At 44.3% G+C, this 12,545-nt stretch overlaps 2 protein-coding genes across 3 annotated transcripts in view; one reads left to right on the plus strand and one right to left on the minus strand.

The window, feature by feature from the left end:
• LOC139761178 (cannabinoid receptor 1-like) overlaps nucleotides 1–12,545 on the plus strand; it is a 371,834-nt gene that overhangs the window by 210,518 nt on the left and 148,771 nt on the right. The window lies entirely within an intron of this gene.
• Nucleotides 4,760–11,079, minus strand: LOC139761171 (uncharacterized). The gene is made up of 5 exons (XM_071685153.1): nucleotides 10,955–11,079; nucleotides 9,259–9,285; nucleotides 8,294–8,485; nucleotides 6,305–6,359; nucleotides 4,760–5,673 (listed from the first exon to the last, which is right to left on the minus strand). Exons 1-5 carry the CDS (start codon nucleotides 10,986–10,988, stop codon nucleotides 5,499–5,501), a joined length of 483 nt encoding a protein of 160 aa, XP_071541254.1. The 5' UTR covers nucleotides 10,989–11,079; the 3' UTR covers nucleotides 4,760–5,498.

The following is a 12,545-nucleotide window of genomic DNA, read 5'->3' on the forward strand; positions in this document are numbered from 1 at the left end:
GGTCTTCAGGATGCATCACTATGGTAATCTTCGACTCTTATCTACAGTCATCCCAAACACTTCAAGCGCCCAATAACCCCGCCGCACCTTTATGAAGAAGGTCTCTCATATCTGTACCACTTGAGATACGTTCTGGCACACTGATGGGTCCCTGTTCCTATAGTAAGAAGGCGGAACGACGTAGATAGTCCACGAGAACCAAGGTCCGCCATTCCATAGATGTGTACGTATATTTGCCGTCTTGAAATGCAACGTTCTTCGAAACCCTTCCCTTCCACTAGTTGCCACGACGTGGACGACCACCGCGCAGTGGTTCGTGATGAAGACCGCCTTCTCCGTCTCAAGGAGGCTATGGACACCAACAACTCACGTCTTGGAATTCACTTATACACTGAGCTGCAACAACCACCTGCCCTTCCTAGATGCTCTCCTCAGTTGCAGTTCCCGTCGGTACATTACTTCTCTCTACGACTATCTTACACGTTGTGGGATGATGCCTCTCCCCGTCACTGGTGAACGTCCTTAAAGATATCTGTCCTCGGGGTCATCAAAACCTTTCTTTTCATCGAGCTTAGGACACATCCTCCAACTGGGACTCGTTTCCCAACGATCTCCAACACCGAACACAGAAAACTCACCCAAGATTTTTCTATTTATAACCAAAATGTCCCAAGATCACAAACCAAATGAAAGGATACTCTCTTACATCATATGCTGCTACATTAAGTGCACACAGCCCAACGGCCACTTCAAACTTCTAATCCACCAGTAAAGAAGAATGTGAAGCCAAAGATATATCGTCGAGTCCAACAACCTCAAACGGTACCGTAATCTCCCGCCAGAGCTCCCACATGATGTATACATTCACCTGTCAAGAAGGAGGTTGTAAACTCCCTCATAACATAGAGTACAGGGGACGCCCAGCTGTCATCCTCCTTTTTGATTCGTATCGCTTTGCATCTCCGCCAAGGCGCACACAGCACAAGACCAACATACCGAGACAAAAGACGATAGATTCAGCAAAAATATAGCATCAGGGAAACAACGTTTTACATCATAGCAGTTCTCTCTTTCGTGACAAAGGAGCTATAATTCAGTTTACAAAACACTAAACACAATCGTATGAGAACCAGCCACAGACTGATGTCATTTTCCACGAACCAAACTAGCTGCGGTCCCAGCGCTTTCCCCCATTCATTTGGTGACTAAGGAGGAGTTGGAAAGAGGGAAGTACAGTCATGGGAGATGTGTGAGGTGGTGTAGGTTATAATGTGGTGTTGATGGTTTGCTGGATAATTGTTTTTGTTACCTTTTTTTTGTATCCCTCCAGCAGAATGGGAGGCAGTGTGTAGCGAGGATATTTGTTAGTTAAGGAAGGAAACTAGCTAAGCTGGGCTAAACACCGTTCATTGTGTTTATTGATGGATGGCTTGAGCCTCTCTCGGCGATTGGAGGCTCCGTGGGAACCACGTAGGTGTACTGATTGGTGTTATCTTAAGTGGCTGATGTTATTCCTACGACATTTTCCAGGTGTTGCTCTATTATGTAAGTAGCGAATCGAAGAACCTCATTTCGTATCTCATTTGGCTTCACCAAGCCTGCTTTGGAGGTGATGAGTGTGACTACAGAGGCTCGTTCATCTGTTCTAGATATCTGGGAGTGGATCTGGCAACGAATGGAACCATGGAAGCGGAAGTGAGTCACAGGGTGGGGGAGGGGGCGAAGGTTCTGGGAGCGTTGAAGAATGTGTGGAAGGCGAGAACGTTATCTCGGAGAGCAAAAATGGGTATGTTTGAAGGAATAGTGGTTCCAACAATGTTATATAGTTGTGAGGCATGTGGTATAGATAGGGTTGTGCGGAGGAGGGTGGATGTGTTGGAAATGAGATGTTTGAGGACAATATATGGTGTGAGGTGGTTTGATCGAGTAAGTAATGAAAGGGTAAGAGAGATGTGTGGTAATAAAAAGAGTGTGGTTGAGAGAGCAGAAGAGGATATATTGAAATGGTTTGGTCACATGGAGAGAATGAATTAGGAAAGATTGACAAAGAGGATATATGTGTCAGAGGTGGAGGGAACGAGGAGAAGTAGGAGACGAAATTGGAGGTGGAAGGATGGAGTGAAAAAGATTTTGAGCGATCGGGTCCTGAACACACAGGAGGGTGAAAAGCTTGCAAGGAATAGAGTGATTTGGAACGATGTGGTATACCGGGGTCGACGTGCTGCCAGTGGATTGAACCAGGGCGTGTGAAACGTCTGGGTTAAACCATGGAAAGTTGTGTGGAGCCTGGATGTGGAAAGGGAGCTGTGGTTTTGGTGCATTACACATGATAGGTAGAGACTGAGTGTAAACGAATGTGGCCTTTTGTCTTTTCCTAGCGCTACCTCGCGCGCTCGCGGGGGGAGGGGGTTGTCATTTCATGTGTTGCTGGGAGGCGACGGGACTGAATGAGGGCAGCACGTATGAATATGTTCATGTGTATATATCTATATGTCTGGGTGTGTATATGTATGTATACGTTGAAATATATCGGTATGTATATGTGCATGTGTAGGCATTTATGTATATACATGTATATGTGGGTGGGTTGGGCCGTTCTTTCGTCTGTTTTCTTGCGCTACCTCGCTAACGCGGGAAACAGCGACAAAGTATAATAAATATGGTATTTTAGTATTATAGTGTACACTTGCTTTTAGTAGTATATGCGTCTTGTGTGTTGGTGCATTAAGTCTGTCTCGTGGGGCGCCCCGGCTGATGCTGGCTCGGGTTCGTCAACTTTAGAACATTTTCGTTCATTTTTACCACCTGACCTCGCGCTATTTATGGCCTTCTCTTTCTCCTCTTATTTCTCAATCTTACCTAACGCCCTCAACCTTGAGCACCGCCCGCCCCTGGAGGAGATACTGAGCTACAACGTGGTGGTCATCTGTGACCGGGAATCTGTTCATGGCGATGAAGGTCTGGATATTAAAGCTAAGAGCAGGTCCTCCGTCACCAGTGGACGAAGGGCAAAGGAGTCTTTTCAGTTCTTTTGAAGGCCACTGACTCGCTTGATCACCAACCATCAGTCGCTGGCAAGGCCACTGTCAGAACGCTGGGTCTGTGTCATTGCTTCATTCAATTGGTTATTGCCTTCCGTTGTTCATTCGTCGTATAACATGTGTTTCCACTTATTTATTAATTAATAATTAACAGTAGATAAAGCATTAATTGGAGATAGAGTGTATAGATGTTAATATCATATAGAGACAAGTGATCATAGCTGTGTGCAGGTGAATCTTTTTTTTGAGAAGAATTTCATCTATTTACAGAGACATGCTCTCATGACCTCAGATAAGTTAAGACCTACTGATGGCTCTGTGTAAGGTAAAGTGTAAAGGTATATGAAAAGAGTTGTGGAGCTGAACATGGATTTGGATTCTCTTTCCAAGGGAACAGCAACACGTCTCTCCCTATCGAGTTTATGTAGTTCTTGACAATTTATCACCACCACCATTTTAATCTAATTTTTTCATCTAAATCATTTGCTCTGGTACGTTTTAATGTTTATGTAATTTCAGTAAGGCAGGAAAGAAGCATCGAAACGATCGTTTGTGGTGAAGTGTGTCTGTGTTACCTTAAAGTTCCTTCTTGAATTACTCCACCACACAGACACACTTGTTATAATACAATGGTCAGATGATACGTTTTCATCTGGTAGGATGGACACCATATGTGACATATTTCCTTGTGTATGATAACTGCTTCTCGAAAGACATGACAAATTGAACAACTCATCCCGTATTGCCTCTGAACTTTGGAATTCAACAACTTGAGTCTGTATTGGCTCTGAACTTTGGAATTCAACTCAGTCTGTATTGACTCTGAACTTTGGAATTTAGTAGCTTATTCCGTCTTGGCTCTGAACCATTCTTATCCTTTACCCTTGAGCATCGTTTCACTCAGAGCCAGAACATCGAGGTTTCTTTCCTCAAACAGACCACTACATCTTTCATCTCATCTTGGTTACATCCACACACATTCAGACACCCACCCTGAGCCTTCGAGGAGGATGAGCACTCTCCACTTGGCTCCGTTTTCTGTTCCAGCTTTTATGAATTTGATTACTAGAAGGGGAGGGTTTTCAACCCCTTGCTCCCGCCCCTTTTAGTCGCCTTCTACGACTTGTAAGGAATACGGACGTAGTATCCTTTCTCCCATACCACGGGGTAGTGATGCTGTTTCCTGTGGGGCGGGGTAGCGCTAGGAATGGATGAAGGCAAGCAAGTATGAATATGTGCATGTGTGTATTTGTATATTTCTTTGTATTTGTATGTATATGGATGTATATGTATATGTATGGGCCTTTATGTGTATGCGAGTGGATGGGAGGGAGAGGGGGGCTGGAAATCCTCCCCTCTCGTTTTTAATTTTCCAAAAGATGGAACAGAGAAGGGTGCCAAGTGAGGATATTCCCTCAAAGGCTCAGTCCTCTGTTCTTAACGCTACCTCGCTAACGCGGGAAATGGCGAATGGTGTAATAAAGAATATAGGCGTTAGTTGTGGTTACACTGGGAAAGAAAATTACCTTTAGCAATACCGTGTTTTCGTATCAAGTATGTGTATATGACTCTTATATGTAAATACACACGCATGCGCTAGTTCGTACTTGCCCCAGTGTTAGGCAGGACTGGTCAATCATACGTCAATACAAGTTACTCCTTGCTAGTCGGGATATGGCCGGGAGGTGTCGTTGCGTATATACATAGGACGAAGAATATTTTATTACTTGTTATCAATTAAAAGTTTATTAAGGCCGCTAATAGATGAGCGGTTAACGCAGCATTCTGTCACACACGATGGCAAGTGGCGTATTCAGGCAGACGTGAGGGGGTGCTATTCCACATTCTTTACCCTTTTTCAGATCACAATGCCGCTGGTCTACGTCACACACACTGGAATAACAATTGCGCATCATCTGTATTGTTTCATCTCGTGACGTCATGATACAGGGTATGGACACAGCTTGGCTAAGAGAGGTCAGGTTGGTCAGCCCGGGAGTTGGTGTACACCGATCTGCCTCACAGGACACTCGAACTTGACGGGTCAAATCAACCCTCGAGAGGCCTCCTCCTGTGACCTCTGTGGAAGCTCCGTCGACTAAGATGTGATCTTTTATACCTATTGTGTTCAAGAGTATATCACACACACACACACACACACACACACACACACACACACACACACACACACACACACACACACACACACACACAAGTAGATCCGACACATTTGTCTCAAGATGATTTTGTTTCTATTATGGACTTGGATCCTCTACTCCGTCCACTGCTCACAGTTTACACTTTGGGTTGACAAGAATGCTTTCGTTTCTCCAGTTTCCTTCAGGATCTGTGGTCTTGTCCGGATGATACTTGTAGAAAATATTTAAGGGAGCATTTATGGATTATCTGGAGTCTACACGGTTACCCCCTGGCTTGTGCGCAGAGACTCTGATCGTTTTAAATCTGGCAGATGGCGTAGATTGTATAAGTATTACAACAGCTGTGGAAGTAGAAATCAGGAGTGTAGAGACAGGCGTAGTTCATCTTGGTGCCTCCGTTGGGTTGGCCGTTGCACGGGTACCAGTGTGGGGTGCCCATGGGCATTGCCGTGTTATCTTGAACCCAGACCCAGCTGTGGAGAGGAGAGAAGTGCATGTAGTGTTATGCAGAATAGATGCGCGTGTAGGGCGGGACCCCTGCTCCACACTTCCATATAATCGGCAGGTCTCCAGCCCCACACTTCCATATATACTCGGCCGAGCACATTAAAGTGTGGCAGAGAGGTGGAGAAATGGGTTGTTGGGTTGATGGAGAAGGATGGATGTGATAGGTGGGTAGAGAGAGAGAGAGAGAGAGAGAGAGAGAGAGAGAGAGAGAGAGAGAGAGAGAGAGAGAGAGAGAGAGAGGTGTGGGGTCTAAGTTCATGGGATGCAGTGAGTGGAGAAGGAAGGGAGATGTGAGTGGTGTGAAGATTGAAGGAAAACTTTTTGTTCTTTCTCTCGCTATCTCTATCTTTCTGACTCTCTATCTAGTTATCTTTTTCTATTTATCTATCTATCTGTCTCTCTGTCTGTCTATATATATCTATCTCAGTCTATATACAGCGGGTGCTTCAGAGGTAGATGAGAGGCTGGACGCCCAGGCGCACGAGGATGGCCAAGACTTCATGTTACTGGGGATTCGTGGGTCACACAGTGTCCTCAGTAACATGTTGCTCAGCCTTCCTCAGCAGGTCGCCAGTGTAGGGGGTTCACAATACTTACTAGCCCTCGTGTTGGGCATCACTGCCGCCGATCCAGAATGCCTCGTCCTGCAAGTCTGAGGTGAGGGGGGGAAAATTGATAACTGTTAGTTTATTGATTTCTCTGTGAAACGCATGGTTGTGACACACGTTAGCATTGATAGATTATGTGGAGGAATACTGCAACACACACACACACACACACACACACACACACACACACACACACACACACACACACACACACATTTCAGGGCTACAGTAACCATTAGTTAACGTTTTACGTAAACTACCGACATAGACGGAGGCATACGAGCAACTAAATGCGCACTTCCATTGAACACACAATATCCTCCAACTCCAAGATTCGAACCTCTACCACTTGTAAGGAAGCTAGGGATGTTAACAGATATAAGTAGTGCCCATGATAGAGAAATGACTCTTCGATTACTAAATCGAATAGCCTTCATCTTCTGGACATAAACAAAGGAATGTGCGATTTCTTCATCATGGGTTTTCCATAGCCTAGTGGTTAACGTCCCGCGCCCCCAGCCTCCACACAAGTGACAGCGGCTTAAGTACTACTGTTGGAGGATGTTGCTCTCTCTCTCTCTCTCTCTCTCTCTCTCTCTCTCTCTCTCTATATATATATATATATATATATATATATATATATATATATATATATATATATATATATATATATATATATCTTTTTCAAACTATTCGCCTTTTCCCGCGTTAGCGAGGTAGCATTAAGAACAGAGAACTGGGCCTTTGAGGGAATATCCTCACCTGGCCCCCTTCTCTGTTCCTTCTTTTGGAAAATTAGAAAAAAATAATGAGAGGGGAGGATTTCCAGCCCCCCGCTCCCTCCCCTTTTAGTCTATATATATATATATATATATATATATATATATGTGTGTGTGTGTGTGTGTGTGTGTGTGTGTGTATACGAAATAGATTTGCTGTATGAAAGTACGGTTACATTACCAAGATAAACTTAGTACATCGAAAAAATAAAAAAAAAAAACTTAAGTGACCATCTGTTTCACTTTCAGAGGGTCAAAAGCAATGCAAAATTCATCTAATACCTTTCTAAAAACATTTATTGTAGTATGTATTCGTGTAAAGTTCATGAAAATGTTTACAAAATTTGACACGCGTTTTGATCACCTGCCGTTCTCATGTGTCTTGGTTAAGATGTGTAAATCAAACTATTAATGAATAAGTTAGAACTACAATTACTTGAAATTATGATGTATGATTTTCTTTGAAACCTACATATACGTGCAAGATTTTCTAATATGTGAAAGTGGCATTTTTTACCTGATATATATATATATATATATATATATATATATATATATATATATATATATATATATATATATATATATATATATTCCATACATATTCGCTATTTCCCACGTTAGCGATGTAGCGTTTCAGAACAGATGACCGAATCTTAGAGGGAAACTCCTCATTTGGTCCCCTTCTCTGTTCCTTCTTTTGGAAAACTGGAGGGGAGAATTTCCAGCCCCCCCGCTCCCTCCCCTTTTAGTCGCCTTTTGCGACACGCAGGGAATACGTGGGAAGTATTCTTTCTCCCGTGTATAACCCTAGCTTTAACTAGATTTCCCTTACACTTGTGAATTACAGTGTTTTAGTTAATATTAGCAGGTGTGTTAAGACGCATGCCACATTATTTCTGACACTGTTAGTAGACTTAGATACTAAATGTAAAAATATTCGCGGCCTTTCCTTAGCCTACAGCAAAGTGAGTGGTCACAGTATGTTTGGCAGTCCATTGGCTTAGTTGGGTCATTAATGTCTTTATCATGGGGTTTTTACTTAAACCATGGCTTATGGGCCCACCATGATAATCTTACATGATCGTCAGCACTATCAGCTAATTGCTACTTTATTCCCCCTTTTCTTTGTGTGTGTGTGTGTGTGTGTGTGTGTGAACCTAGAGTGTTATGGCGGCAACAGTGCAACATGAACCTACCTGGGTGTTGCTGGATGTATCGGTACACCTGGTTGTGCAGCTGGCCCTCCAGCTTCGCCAGGTCGGCTTTCTCCGACTGGCACACGAACCTCATGGTGTCCCACGTCCCTTTGAATTCCGTGGCGAACCTCAGACACACCGGCGTCGATGCGTCCAAGGAAAAGTTGATGTACCCCATAGGGCAGGGGTTGGCTGTGGGGAGAGATCGCCTTCAGTCACACGTCTAGTGGTGGACGGGGTTATATGCAGCGGGAGAGATAGATATGGTGTATTCCATATGACTCTATGATCCTAATGATGGTGTAACCATAGTGATGGTGTATTCCTTATGACGCTATGATCCTAATGTGATGGTGTAACCATAGTGATGGTGTATTCCATATGACGCTATGATCCTAATGTGATGGTGTAACCACAAAAATGTTCAGCCCACAGCGATGGTCAACCCCGGTAAAGGTCAGCACTATAGTGATGGTCAAGTGATGTTCAGATCATGGTGATGGTTAACCCACACTGATGGTCAGCTGCCAGTGATGGTCAGCTGCCACAGTGATGGTCAACTGCCAGTGATGGTCAGCTGCCACAGTGATGGTCAGCTGCCACAGTGATAGTCAGCTGCCACAGTGATGGTCAGCTGCCACAGTGATAGTCAGCTGCCACAGTGATGGTCAGCTGCCACAGTGATAGTCAGCTGCCACAGTGATGGTCAGCTGCCACAGTGATGGTCAGCTGCCACAGTGATAGTCAGCTGCCACAGTGATGGTCAGCTCCAGTGAAAATTTGTCTTGAACTCTTATCTTGGAGCGCCGAATGACTTCCGAGATGTTTGTGGGGATGTATGTGTCCACCAGGAGAGTGCGTAGTGGCCACTGTGGCCTTCACGTACAACACCCAGATATAAATCAGTGTGAGGTGATAACGAAAGTTTTCATCATATTTGTCATGACTAAATTTGGATGACTTACTTTGAGCGGAGGCCGTCGCAAGCGCCACTGAAAAACAAATAATGGCATTAATGAAATAACTTTTTTATTAAATATTCATCACATCACAGTGTGAGGTGATGTATGAGTGCTCAATCCTGTCTGTAGCAAATGTGTGAGAAATCGCTAGTCTAATCCAGAAATAACTTTTTCATTAATAAATGTATTAGTTTATCATATATATATATATATATATATATATATATATATATATATATATATATATATATATATATATATATATATATATGTGTGTGTGTGTGTGTGTGTGTGTGTGTGTGTGTGTGTGTGTGTGTGTGTTTGTGTGTGTGTGTGTGTAAGAAATTCAGAGAAGACCACACACACCATCATTGCACACCACAGAACAATTCTGAACTCAGAACATTTCTCCCAACCTGCATGATTACTAAGAGGCACACGACACGCAGCTCGTGCGAATATGGAAAATTCACACATCTCACACCAGCCCGACGACCACCTCATGCTTGAAGCACTTCTGGCCCATGCCAGTATCATCCTATCTCCCAGAGAACACACACACACACACACACACACACATACTCATGGACCACTGTTTGGAAATGAGCTACAAATCAGCCACCTCCCTCTGCAAGACAGCCATGAAAAATGTCCATAGAATCCACTCCGACACGTTTACATGCCACCCCTCACTCCACCTGACGCTTGCATCTTATTCAAAACCCTTGAAGCCTCTCCGGTCACAGACCCTGAGAACATATCATATTTCCACATAAAACACTTCAGCCCAAGACCAACCCAAGCTCTTCAACCATCATTGCCTTTACAACAGAACCCCAAACGTCCACAAACATACCCGCTCAATGATCACCCTGAAACCTTCTAACACCCACCCCTCCCTTAGTTCCCGTTCCTCCTACTATTTATATAACATTAGAATCCAAACTCCACGAAAACTGATCCACCAATAACCATCCAAAACTATCCACTCACATCCACATAATGCGTCTTTAAATCTAGTCTCTCCACCACCATATTATACATAAATCTCACACAACACATCCTTGGTACTGTCAACCGCTCTCCAGCCTCCTCCCGCGCAGCACTACTGGCAGTAGAGACGAACAGAACGTTCGTCAACCTCCCTGACGAATCCTAACACAAGAGATACTTGACATAGCTGCCTAGCCAGTTTCAGCACTTGCGTCATCGAGGCGGAGCTACGCTCAGTAGCTGGGACAGGACCTTTGTCGTGGCACGACACCCCGCCACTCCCTCACTGCTACACAACACTAGTCACTCGTGTCGTGGCGCAAGTTCGCAACACCCCGCCACTCCCTCACTGCAACTCAACACACTCTTGTCGTGGCACAACACCCCAGCACACTCTTCCAGTGGCACACAACACGACACTCGCCACTCCTCTCCGTCACAAGTGGTAATAGATATCCTCAATATGGCTTTAGATATGCAGGAATAGATATGTACTTTAACAAATCAGAGAATTCTGTTTCTTTGATCGACTACTTTACAATGAAAGTGCAGGCAATTTATGGAAATAGGAATATGATACCAATATCATTAGTTACATCAATAAAGCAGTCTCTCAATCGTAACTGACATCATGTATCTTTTTGCCTATTACCCTTAACACAGATTATGATTTTAAGTGACGTATCAGACGAGAAAGTATGTTTACCAAGGGCGACAACGAGTGTGACAGCCCACTTCATGCTGGCTGGGGTAGCGAGAGTGGTAAGTGGTGTCGGTGCTAGGAGGAGTGGGCAGCGAGTGTCTCCCCCACTTGTATATATACAGTGTGTGTGCTGACGGAGGGTGGGGGGACGCTCTGCACCGCCGGGTGGGTGTTCTCACGTGGAGGCTTCGCGCGCTCTCCCACCAACTGTTGTTTACTATCAATCGGTCTTTTTTTTTTATGATAGAGGATGATAGAGGAACTGCTGCCTCTTGGCCCTCAAGGTTGTGAGAGACAAAACAAAAAAAAGACAACTGAACTTTGTTTACAGAGCTCAGGAAACAATGACATATTAGTTGGGGAAATTTTACTCTTATGTATCATGTATGAAATCTATTCCATTTTTTTTCTCACTTCAGGGAATGTCAAGGGTAATTACTTTGACCCAGTCAAGTGTCATCTGTCTCTCATTCACAGTTGGCTTTCGGCTCGCAGACATAACATTTCGCCATTTCTTACAGTACACTTTAACAACACATCACTCGCACGACTCGTTCTTCGTCATTTTGTCTATTATCCTGTAGTGAAGGATTATCGCTACCACTGCCTCTTGGCAAAATCCCTTCGTAAATGTAAGTACTCTCTCTCTCTCTCTCTCTCTCTCTCTCTCTCTCTCTCTCTCTCTCTCTCTCTCTCTCTCTCTCTCTCTCTCTCTCTCTCTCTCTCTCTCTCTCGTGCTTCGCTGATATTTTTCTTTCAGTTACACGGAAAAAACATCATTAGCGTCGCAGGACTCATCGTGTACACGGAATATTTCCTAAATTTTTGATAGTTCTTATCACTCACACCGTGATACCCGGGCCAGAGGTGTATCTGCTAGTGCATTGTGGACGCATTACGGGACGCACGAAGAACAGGGGGCACTCGGTGTCATGCTGAATGTCTACTTCACCCAAACTATACTACAGCGTGATGACGTGCAGAATCCGCTGTTTTTGAAGCAACAGCTTTGGTATATATAGCATTAGTTGCACAGGAGCGTGTTATTGTAGCGGAACTGTAGCGCTGTCTAGCATCTGGAGCATTCAGTTGACGATCTAAGAGCCACGACTGGTGTGGTGAAGTGTCCCCGCTCAGAGAGGCGACAGCAGCAAGGCAACTGTTGCTTTTCCCAGGACGGCTTGCTTGAACTCTGGGAACGGCACGTAGCTGGCCCGCTGCCTCAAAAATGGCGTGACGCAACAGGGGAAGAGGGAAGATTGCTTGCTGCGTAGCAGCACCTGGGATTGTTAATGATCGACATGTGTCGTCAACATGAGGACTTATGTTAACAGGGACGGTCTATGTGTGGTGTCCTGGGAACTGTTGTTGTCATGAGGTGGTGGATGTTATCAATGATCGTATTTATGATGCCTCCTGGAAGAGCTATACAACTGAATACAGTTAGGTTAAAACGACATCAGACCTGCTGAGGAAAAAGTTATTTCGCCTATATCGAGGGAAAACGTTTCCCTACGAGCGAAATCAGGCGAGTCTATCCTTAAGTAACTCGTTAGATCGAGATCATCGAAGCCTTTAATGATTTTGAATACCT

Source organism: Panulirus ornatus, chromosome 3, assembly GCF_036320965.1.
Source record: "Panulirus ornatus isolate Po-2019 chromosome 3, ASM3632096v1, whole genome shotgun sequence".
NCBI lineage: Eukaryota > Metazoa > Arthropoda > Malacostraca > Decapoda > Palinuridae > Panulirus > Panulirus ornatus.